Source organism: Columba livia, chromosome 3 (assembly GCF_036013475.1).
Source record: "Columba livia isolate bColLiv1 breed racing homer chromosome 3, bColLiv1.pat.W.v2, whole genome shotgun sequence".
Lineage (NCBI taxonomy): Eukaryota > Metazoa > Chordata > Aves > Columbiformes > Columbidae > Columba > Columba livia.
The window spans coordinates 61,368,844-61,387,949 of record NC_088604.1 but is presented as its reverse complement, the minus strand read 5'-3'; the positions used below and the strand labels follow the sequence as shown (position 1 = coordinate 61,387,949).

Genomic DNA, 19,106 nt, shown 5'->3' with positions numbered 1-19,106 from the left:
CCACCTGAGCTCCAGTCTTACAGAAGGCCTGTGTTCTAAAATGGCTGGGCAAGGTACCTTGTGAAAAGCCATTGATGAAGAAGCACCAGTAAAAATGCGAGAGCTCAGGGCCCCAAGGAGGTGTGCAATGGACATTTTGATCATTTCATGCATTCGGGGACTTCCAGCTCTATGGCATGCAAAACACAACTACGAGCAAAACACAGAAGGGTTAGCCAATAAACACAACAGAGTCAAACAAAGCAAACCTCCATAAGGTAGATGAGAGTAACAAATACACACACAAAACCAAGCAACAGCATGAACTAAACTTTCTTGTGTAGGTCTAGGCAAGCATGGGAAGGTGCACAGAGCAAGGTTTAGTTTGTCTTCAATACTATTCAATACTTCAATACTACTAATACTTCAATACTATTAATACTCAACCCACAAAATAGAGCACTCTTTGTGTTGGATGCTTTCTTAATTTGAAGCTGATAATATTCAGAAAGATTTGGGGTGCCATTATTTTGTACACATGAATTTAGAACAATCAGATAGCACAAAACAGCCAGACCATAGCCTTGTTTGTCAGGGTCCTCGGAAAGTTCTACCACTAACACAGGCAGCACCTTGACAATTCTGCAGTAGCTCCACTTTGCTATAGAGGGCAGGCTAGGAAAACTAAGGGACTGACTTGGAAAGAAATGCCAAATAGCAGGGGCACTGGAGCAGAAAGCTCCTCTTTGCCACCTTTCCATTAAAGCACATCAGAAAAATAAATGCTAAGGCTAAGCAAATACTGAACTCAGAAATAACTTTATGTTTCCTACTGCTTATACATTGCAAAATTCAGATACAAAGGCACATTGAGTCCAGCTGTTAAGTCTTTGCCTTACCTAAAACCTGGCCAGGAGAAACCTGGGAAGCATGTACATGCCCAGTGGGACTTGCTAATTAGAAAGACCTAGGTATTCACTGAAGTGATGGTTTCTCAGGGAGCATGAGGAAGATAGTTGTATGTCTGAACACTCCAAATAGAAACACGCATGTCCTATATTACTGCTTGTTCCAGTTTCCTGAAGGAAATTAAATTTTTGTTTGCTTTCAGAGCCACTGTTCACTTTAAAAGAAAAAGGCCAAACTATGATTGTGCTAACTTGTACCACTATACCCCCAAAGGTTTTTAAGAGCCAGGGTAGCCTTTTGGGAATGACAGTGAAGTGCAACTACCAAGAACAGTAGAGTTTAACTCCAGACTATGAAAGAAAACTGCCATTATTCAGAATGCTTTACATGAATAATAGGCCTATTCTTACTGAAATTTACTGGGAGAACAGAAAATTATTTCTGATACAGTTTATAGCACACACAACATGACTGATCATTTTCCACGAGTCTTAGGCAGTGCTCTTAAAGATTGAAACCAGAAAGCTTTAGAGCCATTAAATACTTTTCCCAGCGAGGGAAACCAGGACAACCAGGCAATCAGGCCCAGTCAGCAGAGGTTTATGAAAGGCAGGTCCTGCTTGCCTAACCTGATCTCCTTCTGTGACAAGGTGACCCGCTTAGTGGATGAGCGAAAGGCTGTACATGTCTACCTAGACTTTAGCAAAGCTTTTGACACTGTTTCGCACAGCATTCTCCTGGAGAAACTGGCTTGGACAGGCATATGCTTTACTGGGTAAAAAACTGGCTGGCTGGCCAGGCCCAAAGAGTTGTGGTGAACAGAGGCAAATCCAGTTGGCAGTCGGTCACAAGTGGTGTTCCCCAGAGCTCAGTACTGGGGCCAGTTCTGTTTGATCTCTTTATCAATGATCTGGATGAGGGGATTGAGTGCACCCTCAGTCAGCCTGCAGACACACCAAGTTGGGTGGGAATGTTGATCTGCATAAGGATGGGAAGGCTCTACAGAGGGATCTGGACCACTTGGATTGATGGGCCAAGACCAATTGTATGAGGTTTAACAAGACCAAGTGCCAGGTCCTGCACTTGGGTCACAACAACCCCAGGCAGTGCTACAGGCTCAGAGAAAAGTGTCTGGAAAGCTGCCTGGCAGAGAGGAATCTGGGGGTGTTGATTGACAGCTGGCTGAATATGAGCCAGCAGTGTGCCCAGGTGGCCAAAAAGGCCAACAGCATCCTGGCTTGTATCAGAAATAGTGTGGCCAGCAGGACTAGAGAAGTGATTGTGCCACTGTACTCAGCACTGGTGAGGCCCTGCCTCAAATACTGTGTTGGTTTTTGGGCCCCTCATTATAGGAAAGACGTTGAGGTGCTGGAAAGAGTGCAGAGGAGGGCTACAAGGATGGTGAAGGGTCTGCAGCACATGTCTGATGAGGAGCAATTGAGGGAACTGGGGCTGTTTAGCTGAAGGGAGACCTTATCGCTGTCTACAACTACCTGAAAGGAGGTTGTAGCATGGAGGATGTTGGTCTCTTCTCCCAAGTAGCAAGTGATAGAACAAGAGGAAATGGCCTCAAGTTGCACCAGAGGAGGCACATTATGGCCTACACCTCTCTCTTGAGGAAACTTCATTAGTTTTAGACTTTAGACTTTAGACTTATAAAGAACCCAAGGAAATTTTTCTATTGCACATGGCAAAGTAAATATGAGGAGTAGTAAATGTGCAATGTTGTAATATATAACTGTCAGTCAGTTTCCAAAAGTGCCTTCCCATGCAAGCCCATCAGCCCTGCCCAACTTGCAGCTATTTCTTCACACTGGACATAAAGTAATACCAGTCCTTAAGACGGTAGTTATGATTTGGATTAATTCAGTTTCAGAGTATGTGTGGAAGACATAGTCTAGGTAGCAGGAGAACATCAAGTGACACAAGCACTGGTATGACAGAGGCACTTACCTCAGCAATCTTCAATACTGAACTCCCATTCAGCTCAAATGTGGAGGTATATGTTATACAGAGCAAGACCTTGAATCAAAATAGAGGGAGAAAAGAAAAAAAAAGTTTCATCTGTTATTGACTCCCTTTCCCACCCATGCTCCTTCCATTTTTTGAGCATATATCAGAAGCTTCTTAACACCATGTGAGGGATAAAGTGAGGGATAAAGGAGATGGCACAATCAAGTTACTTCTTCCTGAAAAGTTGCAATTTCTGTCCCAGGGGTACAGCCCCATGGATTAGTTACTGCTGTCTCCTACATTTGACCACAGAAGCAAAGGCAATCCAGTGATCAACACTGGCCTTGGGCTCGGTAGCCAGAATCCATTCATATTTTATCCACAAGCTTTGCATGATTTATAATCAGTCTTTCAATTCAGTTCTATTAGTATAACAAAGGAGGAGGATGAAAGAAAAATGCATACAATACAAGTTACTACTTAGATGACATAGATACATATGTATTATGTGAAACAAGCCATAATTACTGCTTGAGATGAGGATTTCCCAGCCTAGGATATCTCCCATAAGCGCATTATAGTCACTTGATAATGAGCAGCTAAAAAACAATTCATAACCCCCAGCTCATGAGAGAATGCTTGTCCTGTCTTGAACTCAGCACAAGCAATAGGAACTAAAAGCCCCGTCCAACACCTTACTTTGAAGAGAAGGGGAGTGGGAATTTTATGTGATCTACCAGGGTAGTGTGGTGAGCAGGGCAACGTGGTGAGAGGTGCTGTGGTGTGATGCCTTTAGTGTCTGGAAATGTCCTACTTCCTTATCCTCCTTTCCAGTCCTTTCTGACCCACAGAAGACTGAGAGAATCTGAGCTGTTGTCCTCTCCTTCAAAGCATAAAATACCCCCATCGCCAGAATTTATGCTTTGCTTGGTCAGAAACAGTATGAGTTTCTTGGGAAGAGTGTGCCAGCAAATATCGGTCACATTAACACTAATGTATTGGTCCCTACATCTTCTCAGCCCCTAAGAACTACTGTTCTCTGCTTTGCAAGGAAAATTGGTGCATTAGATAAGTTAGCATTACTGGCTATTAACCATCTCTGTTATTTATTACATGTTTCTCAGTGGTACTAGGTTTTTATTTTATGGGTAGGTTCCTTAACAGCTACCAATGCAAGACACCATGGTGTAATCTCCTTAGCCCAGAATGCAAAACAAACAAACAACTTTGCCACAGTGTTTCTGATGAGAGCTTGCAAATTAAACAAACAGAAAAAAAGGTGCCAAAGATACATACGCTGAGGAAGATTATTACCCTTAGGTCCCTGTAATGTGTCATTTTTTTGACCTTTTATTGCTTCATGCAGTTTCCACTGTGCAAAAGGGAAAAAAGGAAGAACCCAGGGAACTACAGACCAGTCAATCTCACCTCTTCGCCCAGCAAGATCATGGTGCAGATCCTTCTGGAAACTATGCTAAGGCACACAGAAAATAACGAGGCAATCTGTGACAGCCAACAAGGCTTTGCTAAGGGCACATCATGCCTGACACATTTGGTGGCCGCCTATGAAGTGGTTACAGCACTGGTGGATAAGGGAAGAGCAACTGACGTCATCTACCTGGACTTGTGCAAAGTATTTGGCACTGTCCTGCATGACACTATGTCTCTAAATTGGATTAGACGGATGGACCACTTGGTGGATAAGGAATTGGCTGGATGGTTGCACACAAAGAGTTGCAGTTAATGGCTCGATGTCCAAATGGAGATCAGTGAGGAGCGGCATTCCTCAGAGGTGGGTATTGGGACTGGCACTGCTTAACATCTTCATTGGTGACGTGGACAGTGGGACTGAGAGCACCATCAGCAAGTTTGCCAATGACACCAAGCTGTGTGGTGCAGTTGACATGCTGGAAGGAAGTGATGCCATCCAGAGGGACCTTGACAGACTTGAGTGGTAAGACTGTGTGAACCTTATGAAGCTCAGCAAGGCCAAGTGCAAGGTCCTGCACATGGGTCAGGCTAATCCCAAGCACAAATACAGGTTGGGTGGAGAATGTATTGAGAGCAGCCCTCCCTCCCTCTTTTTTTTTTTTTTTTAAGAAAAAAATCCTACCTTTATAGAGCTGAACTGTGAAAAATTAGCACATATATGCCTAATCCATTGACACAAGTGCCAACAATCTGCTTGTGACAGGAGAATGATAGAAAAGTCAAACACCAAGCACAGTAATTATGATCAAAACCTTGCTATAAAGCGATAGAGAATTTCAGCAAAAAGACTGCTGAGTTTTGACTGCTACTTTTTAATAAAATGAGATCTGGGAGCTTACTAGCTAGAGCAAGGGCAAATGATTGGATATAATCAAATCACAGAAGCATAAGAAGTTATCAGCCAGCATATTCTTGGCTTGGTCTGCTGGCTAGAGTCTTCACTCACAAATCATTTGTGAGATGCGAAAGATGGTCTCTGACCACCGCACAAGACAGCTCTCAGCTGTGACTTCCACTGCAGGGCTCGTTTACAGTCTTGGCAATGTTCCAGACACTCAACTTGTGTGTCTTCCCATTCACGTCAAACAAACAGTAAGACAGCAGGCATCTCTTTGAGATCATGGGATGAAAAACAGGATTAAAAACAAACAAAATCATAATCATTCAGATCCACTAAAAGCATTGAGTGTCCAGAAAGCATATCCCATAGGCTGTTTAACTACCCATGACACTAACTCAAGTAGTCTGTATGTAAAAAAAAATTAAACAAGAAATATATATTTTTTTGTGCAATGGCATTTTATTTTTGCAATGACTGGTAGTGCAAGCAGAAGCAAAATTACAAAGCAATTCCCAGTAACACCTGTAGTACAAAAACCCCACTAAAAATCAGTTTTCACTCTGTGTGATTAGATCTTAATTGGTACAAACTTTAAAACATACCTTCTTTTTCTTAAAAAAAAAAAACCCTCAAACTCAGATGACTATAGAGATAGATTCAGACTCACACAACCTCCAGGATCTTTTAATTGGTTTGAACTATCTTGCAAATGCCCAGATGAGATCACATCTCCATAAATGGCTTATCCATAATGAAAGTATTCATTTTAATTACTGTTGAAGCTTTGACTGTCATGGAACAAGAAACACAATTCCTACTCCCTGGAGTCCCAGGGTCTCAACTCTTATATTAGAGTGCATGTACAGACAGTTTTCACGATAAATAAAAACAATTAAAAAAACCCCACAACCGCCCCCCCCCCCTTGAAAAGTGTTTCAGATTATATAATGGTCAATTGACACAAAATGTACATTATTTAAATTGCAATGTAATTGAACTGACACTAAAATGTCCACTCATAGCTTAAAAGAGGTCTCTTAAAGAGGGAAAATTTTAGATTGTAATACTGTGAAGTGTTGCCAGCCAAGCTCCCCAAGTGCTTAGTACACATCTGTAGTAAAAGGCAATTCTCACACAGAAGAGCTTATGGTGAAGTCACATAAAATAAACAAGGTGCACAAGAAAGCAAGCAGTATCCCCCAAGATGGAAAAAAAGGGGAAGGGTATAAAACTTGAAAGCAACTGTAATCTGTCATCACCTGAGGATGCTTCAACACCTCACTGCACAGCCACGTGCTTCTGCACTCCTTTTTCTATTGCAACACACAAAGTCCCATTGGCAAAATCCTTTGAACATTTGTGTTTCTCTAGATGGAATGCATGTAGCCACTTTAGTCCTCAGAATGCTGAATTTTACAGCCACCTCTAATCCCTTTGTGGGATTCATAAAGGAATCCTGACTTGCTTTAATTGCAGGCTAGTAAATGTGGATGCAACGTGTGCTTGAATGATTCTCAAATCCTCCTCTCTCTCACACCCAACTCCCCACCCCTAGGAGGAAAAACCCAGCCAGAAAGCAAGGCAGAACAACTTTTTATCTTGTTCAGTAATTCAACATTTAAAGCAGGCATCCAGTATTTCTGCGAAACAGTTTGAACAGCAGGTATCCTTACACTTGGCAGAGTAACTAGTAAGCTGCTCATGTTGCATGCTTCGGCCTTGAAGGAAAACAAGGGCAAGAGAAACGAAGTGTATAATGAACTCATGTACATTGTGTCACCATGTATCACCGTAGAAAATGGCAGATTTTAATTACACAGAGAAAGGAGACAGTGTCTCCCATGAATCAGTAAACCCCTAAGATGTGTTGCTATCACAGCAGCAACTTGTGCTTAGCGTTACGGATGCACAAGGGCTTCAAACAGAAGGGCTGTATCTGGTATAGAAGAACCTCACACATCATCAGCGGTGACAGGCTGAGTGCTCCCAGAAGACAATGCCCATTAGTTCACTAGGCTAAAACAGAACTACCGCTCAACACTATTTATGGTATGAAACCAAGTGAAACTTCTGCTTATGTAGTACAGTTATAGAAGGGAAATAAATGATTTAAAGCAATTGCTTAATAGATATTTAACAGGTTTTCTTAACAGCTCTGACAGCGGCTTTTATCTTTAGAATTTAACACTTAAAAGCAGGTAAGATTAAAAAAAGGCTGACTAGCACTGCTCGGATGGCATTTCCCACTTGACAAGTTACAGCCTATTTAGGTATACTGCATTACTTTATGAATTAGAAGATCTATAACTGAGCAAAACAAAACTGAAAAAACATAGAAATACAGAATTGAAAAATACCAACATACAGCTTAAAACCTTAAATAAATAAAAAGTTAAAGCTCTAATGCTCCTTTTCTCATTAACAAAGAATGACACAATAAAGGGAGATTCAAGTAGATCAGTCATGAAATAAAGTGCTATTTGGTCTGCTCAGAGTGCTTGAAACCTCCCCTGAAATACAAGTGGGTAGCATTATGCAACAAGCAAAGTAAAGAAAATGCGGAGAAAAGAAAGACTATGACCGTATAAAAATCTTAAGTAGGAAAGTAGTATAAACCAAAAGGAAGAAAATTATACAAAGGAAATTTTCAGGAAGCATCTTTAAAATAAAAGTAAACTCAAAAAAAAAATAAAATCCATCTACTTAAGGAGTATACAAAAATACTACAAAAATATTTTAAGGCAATCATTTTACATACAGATAAGCAAAATTAGTTTTTCATACTATTTTTCATGCTTTTTAATATTAAATGATATATTTTCATTTTGTCCATGCTACAAAGAATGTTAGCTTAAAAATTAAGAAATAAGACAGAACAAGCATGTTCTCTGTCCAAAAACACTTCCACAACCTTGCAGCTGAGGAAGTGCTGAGAAAGTTAAAATTTTTGCATTAGAATTTCTTCAGGCAAGAAACTAAGCCTACTTTTCTACTCCTGCAAACCTTTTAAGAGACAGGACTGACCCTTCGCTCAGATTTTTAAAGCCTCATGGCTGTCTGGACCCACAGAGGTTGTCCAGGGCTATGAATTCAAGCACTGAGGAAAAGCCACAGGCCTGCAAAGAGGCTGGATTTATGAGATACTGCATTCACTGCTGACTGGTTAAGGCAGCTCCCATCCAGCACCCATTCGGCCATATCCAGGCTGCTACCATCTTCATTCAGTTGTACCCATTAAGGCGAAAGCTCAGGTATTTAATTCAAGGCTTTGAATTCTGCTATGCCAGCCAGGCACCTAAGAACCAGGGGAGTTCTTTAATCACAATCTTAAGTATTAGCAGTAGGCATTTACCATAGTTCTAATTAATTTGGGAAAGGCTGAGCTCATCTTGAAACACACAAGGTAGGTCACTCAATCCATTGGAATTAACCTGGTTACTTGTAACTAAGCACATGCATAACATGACTTTTAAAAGTAACCAGAAAAAAGAAGTAAACCCAAGAGAGTCTGGATTTGTAGTTGGCCTACATTATAGCAATTTAACTTATAAAAAGACTAAGCAGAGGAAGCACTAAGAATTCTAGCTAGATTCCTGGGCAGGAATGAAGAAAAGAGTCTTATCTGCATTATATTGTGCAAGTCTTTTCAGACTGGCCTCTTTGACAGTGTAGACTGCCAAAACATCTCTGAACTATGGGCTGGACAAAAAAATCAGTTATTGCCTATGACAGCTTCTATCAGGCACCACTGTCACAAGAACTAATGAACACATTCAGGTGAAACATTTTCCAGAATTTTTCAGCATTTCATTAATTTTTTCGTATTAATATAGATTTTAAACCAGTTCTGGATTGAAGTATACAAAGTTGAGTAATGGCTTTTATTTTTTACTTTATTTGAAGCATAGTCCTTCTTTGCTCAGCAAGAGATTGGATTGAAATTTATATTGCAAATGATGCTGAAAAATGTTTGCAATAACGCAGTACATAAAATATATTGAGGGGAAAAAGTGATCTGTTATTCCAAAATCATATAGTAAATAAAATATGTAGATTAACAGCAATTATCAACAATTGGGTTGCTGATTCTCATCCTGATAATGTCTCTCTCCTCCATTTCCATTTTTACTGTTGCACCAATTCATTATTATTTTTAATGGGCAATGAAATCACTCTTTTTGTTCCTATACAGAACTATTATACATGCCTTGCCTCAAAGAGGCACCATAGCGAATAACATAGTTTACACATACCTTTAAATCAAGTTATTTCAAGTTCAGCTTCCTCCTCCATTTAATTTAACAGTTCAAGACAAAGCAGAACAGTTGCAAATAATATTCTATTAAGCATAACCAAGTTTTATGTGGAAAGACACTTTTCATAAACATTAATCTTAAAACAATGACAAGATCTATATATTTCTGAGAGTTTATTATAGCAACCAGCTCATTTATCAGTATCCAAGAAAAAGCTGCAGAATATAATCATCCACAGAGGCGGGATTTTACGGTTGTGTTCTGTAAACATTTCGAATCAACCAGTTTAGAACTATTTTTCAAATATATCATATAATTTGTTCTCTGTCATGGAGGGCCAAAGAAAGAAAATTAACTAGTTCCCCATCAAACATCCCACATCTTGGAAAAATAAAACAGTTAGTCTTCCTGTTCAACAGAAACAAAGTTCCTGCCAAGTTTTCTGAAGCAGTTAACAATAAATTTTGCCTGGTTGCTCCAGCACAATCCAGCTTAATCCAATATTTGCATTAGATCAGGTCTATCTCCTTGAACCTGTAATGCATGTTTGTGCAGAACCTAAAACAGGTCAACCGTGACTGTTAAAAAACTGAAAATGAGGACTAGGAGATGGCTTTTAGTACTCAAAGAATCACTTTGCATCTTTAAAGCATTATTGCTACAATCTTGAAAAGAACAATTACAAATATCCAACCCAAAGACAGCATTTCAGAGGCAGAGCTATTTGCTCGCCTTTTTTACCAACCTTACACAAGCTCAGTTTTACCACAGAACTCTAATTCAGATTTCCGTTCTGAATATATCCAAAACAAAAACTGAAATCACAAAAAGAGCTGTCTAGTATTATTATGGAGAGATCCTAAACACTGTATTAATGGATCAGTGAAGAGACAAAGAAAAAATTGCCTTAACACAACATATTTAGCAATGGATCATTAAGCCTTATTCACAGATTAAGACAACTTCTGGCTGACTCCTCACCGAAAGCCTGCAGAAGAAAGCCATAAAACTTTAGCCCATCAGCAAGAAGTACACCTAATTCATCAAAAAGTGCAAGCTGGAGTCACTGGGAATAAAAAATGAAATAGCTGTTCACCATGGAAAATAGGTAAATAATGGGAATTGGAAGAGTGTTCTCTCTCACAAGCCACTTTGGCAGAATATTCTTTGGTTTCAGAAAAACCTCAAGTTTATTTCAAAAAACACCACAAGTAGAGTAGCCATAAATACTATGAAATCTTCTCTGAGGTAATAAGAAACAAAGTTTGGAAGCTCCACTGACAGAAATGTAATATATATTTGTGACTTGTCCAGCATATCATAACACCATTAATTAGAACAGTGAAATAAAGGCTAAATATTTTAAAAGACATCAAATCAGAACACTGAGTTTCCTTAATAAAAGGCAATTATTCTCATTCTTGCTTGAAAATTTGTCTTGCTAGCTGTAAATTTGTTGGGAAATCTGGGCACAGACTGAACTGACATGACCTGGATTACATGACACAGCTTCATCTGTGACTGAAGAGAACTAAAGGAGGCAGGAGAAAGGAAAATTCTAAATGATCAATCATGCCTTTCTTTTTAAGAACAACTAGTTTACTCACAGAACCCGTTACATTACAGTGTATCCGGTTTATCTAGACAGCTTATTTTTGGGTGAGGACTCATCCACTAATTTGCAATTATTCACTAAACTCTACTTTTTTTTGTTATTTGAAAGTAAGGTTCTCATAGTTAGAGAGGGGTACTGCATTATCAGGAAGGCTGTCAACTTATAAATTAAAGTCACCATAACATTAGTGAGATGACAAAAAAAAAAAAGTCCTTGCTGTTCTCTGTTCTTTCCACCCTCCTCACTTCCTTCGTATTTGGTTTGACCGGCTTCAAATCCATAGTTATGTTCAAAGCTGAGTTCCAGTTCTTCCAGGAGCCTTTCCTGAAGGAACTGGATTTTAGAGTCAGGGTTATGGGTAAAAAACAAAAATCAAAGAGAGAAAGTAAAACCCACAGAAATGTTAAAGCTAAAAGGGACCTCTATCTAGAGGCTCAGCTATAGATCAGTTTATTTTTCCACTGCTGCTGTGACCATATCTGATAGTGCTTTTGTCAATACTATATGTGTTCCTGCAAACAAAGGTCTAATTGAATGAAGCAGAAGTGCTTCAGCCATTTCAAAAACATCTGAAGCCAGAATTTAAAAGCATCAAACCAGGAGAGAAAATAAGATCCTCCCCACTCCACAACCAAACCCAAACCCATTATATTAATCTTCAATCCAGAACACGTCTGATACCCCTTTCTGCTGCAGACCATCAATTTGCTTGCCAATCTAGTGCCTAAGATCAACAAAAGGTCCCTACTTGTCAACATGAGATATACCCTTGCATTTCACTCAGTTATAATATGGCCTCATGTCACACAACAGAAGTCTTCCCAATTCTGGGCAAGCCATATTGCATGATCATGTTCCTCTAAGGTAAGTGCTGAATTACTGCCTCCCCATTTATTGTATATATCGGCAACTTCATAGAGCAGTGAGCCACTTTGGTACCTCACTGATTAAACACTGAATTTGATAGTAATCAATATATCTTCCTTCCCAACTCACATGTATTTTCTTTACAATATTCATAAGTAAAAATATTTAGATTTTTTGTTTGAAACTGCAATGAAACTATTGATGTATTACAAGATCAACAACAAGGCACTGTATGATTGTGTGATTTTCCATTCCCTTGGTACAGCCAGCTAAGCATAGTAAAGACACAAAATGATATTACATAAGTTAGTGGGAATTTTCAGTGTGATAGCAAAGTATCATGGCAACAGCAAAGGTGAATGCTAAAGTGGCCTTATGTCAGCTACACTGCTCCCTCTGGTTATACTTCCTGGACTACCTGGTTTCTCAGTATTTCTTAATATGATTTAAAGCATCTAAATAGCCTCAATTCCCCAGTGTGAAAATACTAATAAATCTCTGTCATAAAATGTGTCAGAGGTACAGAGAATACAGAGCACAGTCATTGAGATATTCTAAAGAAATACTAGGCTCAGCAGTTAAATAACATGCAATTCTGAATGCAAAATTTATACAGCCCAGACAGCTTGCTTCATTATGCAAGAAATCAAATACAGTTAGTACACCTGTGTTTGTTATGGGTACCCATTCATGTCTCAGAGAAACCACAGTCTTTTCCCCTTCCTCAATGAAAAGACCACTGCCTTCTTTTGGGCACAAAAGTGCTGATGACATAAGAATTACCCAGTGCTTAGTAACAATAAGGGTGTCCTGCAAAAAGATAAACAAGGACTTCAGACTATCACTTCTACTCTGGAAATTCAAGGGGGGAATTTCCCTACATAAGCACTCTATATGAGCATCTAAGAGAAAGATGCAATTCACAACTGGTATTCTGAAGAACTGGAGATACTGGCAGCAGTCCCTAACTTGGAGTTTAGTTTAATATTTGCTTATTACAAAAAGTAAAATTCCCCTTTGATTTAAAGTTCATAATAAGGATGCGGAGTACCTCACCTAGCACAGAGGAGAGAGGTACTGTGAAAAATGAAGGCTTTGAGGTCATATTGGCAGCTGCATTTCAGCAGTATTGATCTTCCCTGGCTGCCCAGGATGCCCTCCAGCACAATCCCCAGCCCTGGCCCTTCAGCCTGGACACTGTCAGCTTGCTGGTTTTGTGATCCTCCAATTCAGGAATCTGTAGAACATGCCATGACACTCATCCTTTAAAAATAAATAGGATTTGACATCTAGGCATAAATTAGCGAGTGCTGTTTCACTTCCACAGCAGTGGCCCCAACTGCATGGTTTTCAGTTCCAGAGGAGGTCCAGCTAGCACTCCTTTCCATTTATTTACAGTAACCATTTCAGTTACTCTATGTCTTTCCTGTCTAATGCTGCCACGTCACAATAATATTTGACAGATTCCAAAAGCCTATCAAGCAAGGCAACTAACTGCACTTATGCCTCTTTCCTGCACTCTTCTTTTCACTGCCAATTCCAACTTCCAGTTACCTGAATGTAAAGAGTTAATCAAATCCCTTCACATTGACATCTGCAATACAGGTGGGTGACAATAAAACATTAAAATAAATATCCAAAACATTTATTTTGGATAATGCATGAAGTGTGAATTTCTGGTGCACAATTATTGGGAACAACAGCAGAAATTTTGGGTAGGATTAAAAACAAAAAACCCCCACCAAACCCAAACCACAACATTTAAGTGATTTAGGAGCTGACGTGCCAGCAACTTACAACAAAGTCTGTACTACCACACCTCTATTTTCACATCTATTTTGCACAACTGAAAGCTTTTGTGAATTCTTTGATGGTTGCATTCTTAACATCTGCAAGACTGGTGCAACTGTGTATCAAGTCACAAAGCAGCCAGCCAGTATCACTGCTGACCCAGTTTCACACAAACCTGCTCATCTTTAGTAGTGTCTAATATCTGCCCTGGATAAAGATGTATTTAATCTCCTTGGAATGGAGTAACAGAGTTTAATGTACAATCATACACTGCCTGGAGGACACATTTTAGCAGATCCAGGGGTATAAATGCATTGCTGAGACCAGCTGCTTGAAAAACCCTTGAAGGCTTCAGCCATTCCAACAGATCTGGGTTAGCTACAACATTTTCAAGTGTTACAGTGGCATCTGAAACCTCCAGGTTACAATGTAAAAAGCTCTCTACTTGATTTGACTTTTAGGCAAGGCTCAGATTTAATGCCTCTGAGTTTTAACTGCCCTGATTACAGTATGTTTTGATCCTCTTGTCTCTTGAAATACTTAAATCGAAATAGAGGTTTTGCTTTGTTCTCAGGATACAAAGACGTAGCCTGACTTTTACCATACATGCTCTGCTTTTAGCCAGAAAAGGATTTGTACATCAAAATTTCACTTCGTTGAATGAGAACGATGTTCCCCTCTTTTGCGCTTAAAATGGAACTGAACATGTTGGCTTTGGTTTTATGTGGTTTGGATTTTTTTTTTCCTTCTCACATATCAAGACAACTTGAAAAGATATTCACTTGTAACTGTAGTAAAATACAGTGCTCACATTCTTTGCAGTGTGGGAGAAACGCATCACAGATACATGTCATGGCTTTCAAAGAAATTGTGTGCAGGGAGATTCTGAATCTGAAGCACTCAAGAAGGTAAAAAAAGCGACTTGCAAAACATTACTGCATAGCAAGAGAGACTTGCTAGTTCAGTAGTACTAGTTAACTCTTCCCTTTTCCCACCAGAGAGACAAAAGGCAGGAAGAAGGCATGCTGGGTTAGGGATGCAGATCTGGGTGTCACCAGTTCAGCCCCTATGTGGGCAGAAGCCTGCTCCCATAAACTGTGTAACAGTCCACACCAATATTCCTCCCTTTTTTCTGCGGCTAGGCCCACCATTCTGCATGTTCTGACACAGAGTTTATATTGCACCGAGGTAGGCATCTGCAGGGGCAAAAAGAACAACTAGTCCAGAGCAGTTTCAGAGTGGATAATATATATTCATTAGAACAACGATATCACATGCAAGAAAGAAATAAAATACCTAATCTATGCACTTAGAAGTAAAGGACAGTCCAGTAAGTAGACTTAAATATATCAGTCAGGGCTAGGTATAGTAAACATGCAAAAAGGACCACCAGGTTTGTTCCAAAAATCAGCTATAGCACAACAAACCCTGTAGTACAGAGTTTACACCCAAACATCTGAGAACTACACACCACTGTACTGCTTCACACAAATACAGATATTGAAAGTCACTTTTTTATGGCAGCACTGGCAAGTCATACAATCAACCCAATAACAGGGCAAAGAAATTTGACAGCAACTCCCCTCCAAAACAGGATCTCCCAGCAGCTACACTTCATAACACACACAGAAGAATGCTAAAGCATTTCTAAAAATGAAAGTTTTCACTGAGTATGGAAAACAATTTCTCTCATGCACTAGTCTAGGGACATTTGGGTGCCTAAACAAATCATGCTCCATTATTAGCATTTTACAAAGAGAACATACAACTAACAAGCTAGAAAGCACCTGTGCACACATAATTCAAAATTACATACCTGCACACCCCACTCCATGAGCACTAAAGCTCAATACCAAACACAAACTTCCAAATCTACAAGTCATTTACCTGCGAACTCTCATGAGGTGAACTGATTGTTCTGTTTCAGTCTGCAAAAACTGGGACCACCAGTGCACTGACTCTTAATATAACTGTCTCTTATTTAAGCCAGGGAAAAACAAACCAAGTAGAAATGAAAACAACTGACATCTGCCTGCAGGAAGGAGAGAATCAAATACCATTCTAAGGTGAAGATTTCCAGGGCAACAGCTAATTTGTTTGCTAACCACAGCATTTGGTCACGCAGCCTTCGTTGCAAGCACTGATGTGTGTGAAACACTAACCTTCATCACTTCAACCTGTAGGTCTTCGTTGAGTGAAGGAGTCACTTTGACGGCATTCAGCATCTGATTAAGCAACTGTTTCTCATCTGAGTCTGTTTCCACGGATACAAACCTCTCATCAGATAGTAGCTTCTGCAGAGAAAAAATGGCAAAGTACAGGTTGAGACAAAATTGCCTCTGCCCAATTCTGCTGTAAACTACTACACCTAAACCTATTAGTGTTTGGTACTATGGTGGCTAGGTTTTCTATGTACAAATTTCAAATTGATCTAATAATACAAAATACAAAACTACAGCAAAAACCAGGAGATCTGTGCCACCATATGAAGACAATTAACATCTTTTGAATCAGCTGCCATTCCATTTCCCCATCCCACTTCTCCAGTGTCCAGAAGAAAGCAGACATCAGCAACTGATGTGAGAGATCACAAACCATTCCAAGTAATGCTCTCAGCAAAATCTCTCAACAAATGGGGAGAGGGTGGAACCCTCACACTCCCTGCAAATGCAAAGAACAATGCCAAAAAAAATCCCACTCAGTCTGGTATCCTGGCCTCAAACTAGTGCTATCAGATACCCTATCCAGCAGGACACAAGACTCAGCTGTCATCCTGCTTTCTCCAACAGAGCACAAGCACTGTGGAGGTGGCACTTCTGATCACTGACAAGATGTTTTTTATGTCATTCAGAAGTTGACTAATCAGGTATGCGATCAAGACACTCAGAGTTAAGGCATTTGTCTTCCCAAGTAACCATTGCATGTGATGGAGCCCGGCTTTCCTGGAGATGGCTGAAAACCTGCCTGCCCATGGGAAGGAGTGAATGAATCCCTAATATTCTTGTGCTTGCACATGCAGCTCTGCTTTCCCTATCAAACTCTGTCTTAGACCATGAGTTTTCTCAAATCTACCCTTCCGATTCTCTCCTCCACCCCATTAAGAGGGCACGAGTAAGCGGCTGGGTAGGGCTGAGCTGACAGCCAGGGATAACCCACAACAACATTTTAAGAATTTCCCACATAGCAATATAGCAAGTGCTTTAGCACTGTACAGCCTGTTGAGACTTAACTCAACTTACAAGGAAAATGATATGTTTTTCTATATAAAGGAGAGTGTTTAGTTTGGTATGAGAGATATAGAGCTCCTGGAGAGAATCCAAGGAAAGGCCACTATGATAATGAAGGGACTGGAGCTTCCCATGAGGAAAGGCTGACAAAGCTGGGACTGTTTACCTTGGAGAAAAGGTTTGGAGGGGGGGGGTCTCATCAAAGTACCTAAAGGGAAGGTACAAAGTGAACCGAGGTGGGCTGTTTTCAGTGGTGCCCACTGACAGGACAAGAAGGAATGGGCACAAACTGAAGCACAGAAGGTCCCTCCTGAACAGCAGGAAACACTTTAATGTGAAGGTGACTGAGCACTGGCACAGGTTGCCCAGGGAGGTTGTGGAGTCTCCCTCCCTGGAAATATTCAAAAGCCATCTGGATATGGTTCTGGGCAACCTCCTCTAGGTGACCCTACCTGAGCAGGGGGGCTGGACCAGATGGTTTCCTGAGGTATCTCCTAATCTCCACTATCCTGTGACCTACTTTTGGTAGATGAAAGTTGTACTTCATCTCATTTTTGTCTTTTAGCCTATTTTTTAACCTATCTCCCTAACATCAGTTGCATGGCGTGCTGTTATGTCCTTCCTAAAAGTTCACATACCATAAATGCAGATGAAGGACTGTATTTTTGCCTGGATTACTTTATTAGGCTTCTAGATAGGAGGTAACACTCATTTAAGGTGCCATGCTGCAAATACACAGCTTGGCAATTCCAGTTCCTACAGAACTCAAGCATATGTGCAGCAAGTTAGAAGAGTAAAAAAATAAAATTTATCTTCACCGAGTGTTTTCAAGGAAGTTATACTGGAGCGGATAGGGAGACATTCATAATTCTTCCACTAATCTTAGTCAATCATCACTCTACAGAGTTCTTCTAACAGGCATACCTGCACTGGTACAAGAGCAAACATATGTTCAAATCCCACTAGTCTACTGTTGCTTTCATTTTAAAAGCAACCCCCTCTCCCTCCCCTACTCGTCCTCCCACTGCTCATATATCTGAAACACAGGGCACAGGACCTCCAAGTGGGACCAGAGGACTATGCTGCAAGAAAGCAACATGTGTCTTCTGGCAGAGCCCAATAATTGCAGTGACCCTTCAGAAAGTATCTTCTTCCCTTAGCTAGAGCCTCCCACAGCTATGTCACATCCCAGTACGGGGCACTGTCTAAACAAATGCCTGACACATCCTATGCTGAATTAAGTGAATTTGAATGACCGCTTACATCCTTATACGCCCAAAACAACTTCATGCTTGCCCTTGGAGGGAGAAATTTCTTTTTGGAAAATGGTGGTATGCATTTTACACCCCAGCAGCGTACCAGCTTTTTCCACAACTAGCACTCCCCTAGTGCTAAGTATTTACTGATACTCATTTGTTGAACTAAAAGAAAGCTAAACTAATTTAGTTTTTATACCGTCAAACCCAAGAGTCATTTTATTGCTTATGCTGCAGTGCTGTTTTCTTTCGCAGTTCCTTAAACTTTCAAATCAGATGCTACTCCTACTGTTTTCAGTGTACAAAAAGCATGGAAAGCGCCCACACATAGAGAACACAGCTCCCAGATCCTTTGTTAGCCTCTCAATCTTTCAAGCACTGCAGTCCTCTCTTCTAATTAAATAAAACAGAAAAAACTTGACTCAGATTAGTTTCCAAGACATTTAGAAGTGGCAAGGCTTACTGAGGGTAGCACAAGGCCATACAAGGAAGAGTACATCTCCATTTCAGCACTGAAAGCCAGGAACTTCCACCTATCTGCAGAACATTTTTAGCTTCTGCGGAATCACTGGCCTTTACTTGCATCCTAACTTCTGAACACTGTTACAGAAACACAAACATTATTGTTAGGTCCACCTGAGGACAGACACTTTTCCTGCAGTATTTTTCAAAAGAAAAGCCTAGATTTCCATGACACCCACTACCCACTAACACACTCACTCGAAAGCCATACCTGCATGCCTGCTAGAGCCTGTTGGGCCAGTTTCATGCTCTTCGATTCCAGAGCCAGTTGGAGAGGAAGGAGACACTTCTCCCTGCAGAAAATTAAAAACAGTAAAAATGAGAGGGAACAATGGAACTGAAACTGGTATTCAAAGGAGGAACATTCCAGAAGGGCCGTATCGTTTTCAGTAAGATAAT

The 19,106-nt window shown here is 40.3% G+C and overlaps 1 protein-coding gene across 11 annotated transcripts in view; it reads right to left on the bottom strand.

Annotated features, from left to right (window-relative positions):
* Positions 1–19,106, bottom strand: part of ARFGEF3 (ARFGEF family member 3) — an 89,345-nt gene that overhangs the window by 52,582 nt on the left and 17,657 nt on the right. For 7 of the 11 annotated variants that reach the window (XM_065057144.1, XM_065057145.1, XM_065057146.1 and 4 more), the window contains exons 3-6: positions 18,919–19,000; positions 15,865–15,996; positions 2,842–2,910; positions 58–189 (exon numbers count right to left, since the gene is read on the bottom strand). In XM_065057144.1, coding sequence (XP_064913216.1) covers positions 58–189; positions 2,842–2,910; positions 15,865–15,996; positions 18,919–19,000 — 415 coding nt within the window. The remainder of the gene's footprint in view (positions 1–57; positions 190–2,841; positions 2,911–15,864; positions 15,997–18,918; positions 19,001–19,106) is intronic. The other 4 variants (XR_010471397.1, XM_065057141.1, XM_065057143.1 and 1 more) reach the window with 1 other exon arrangement.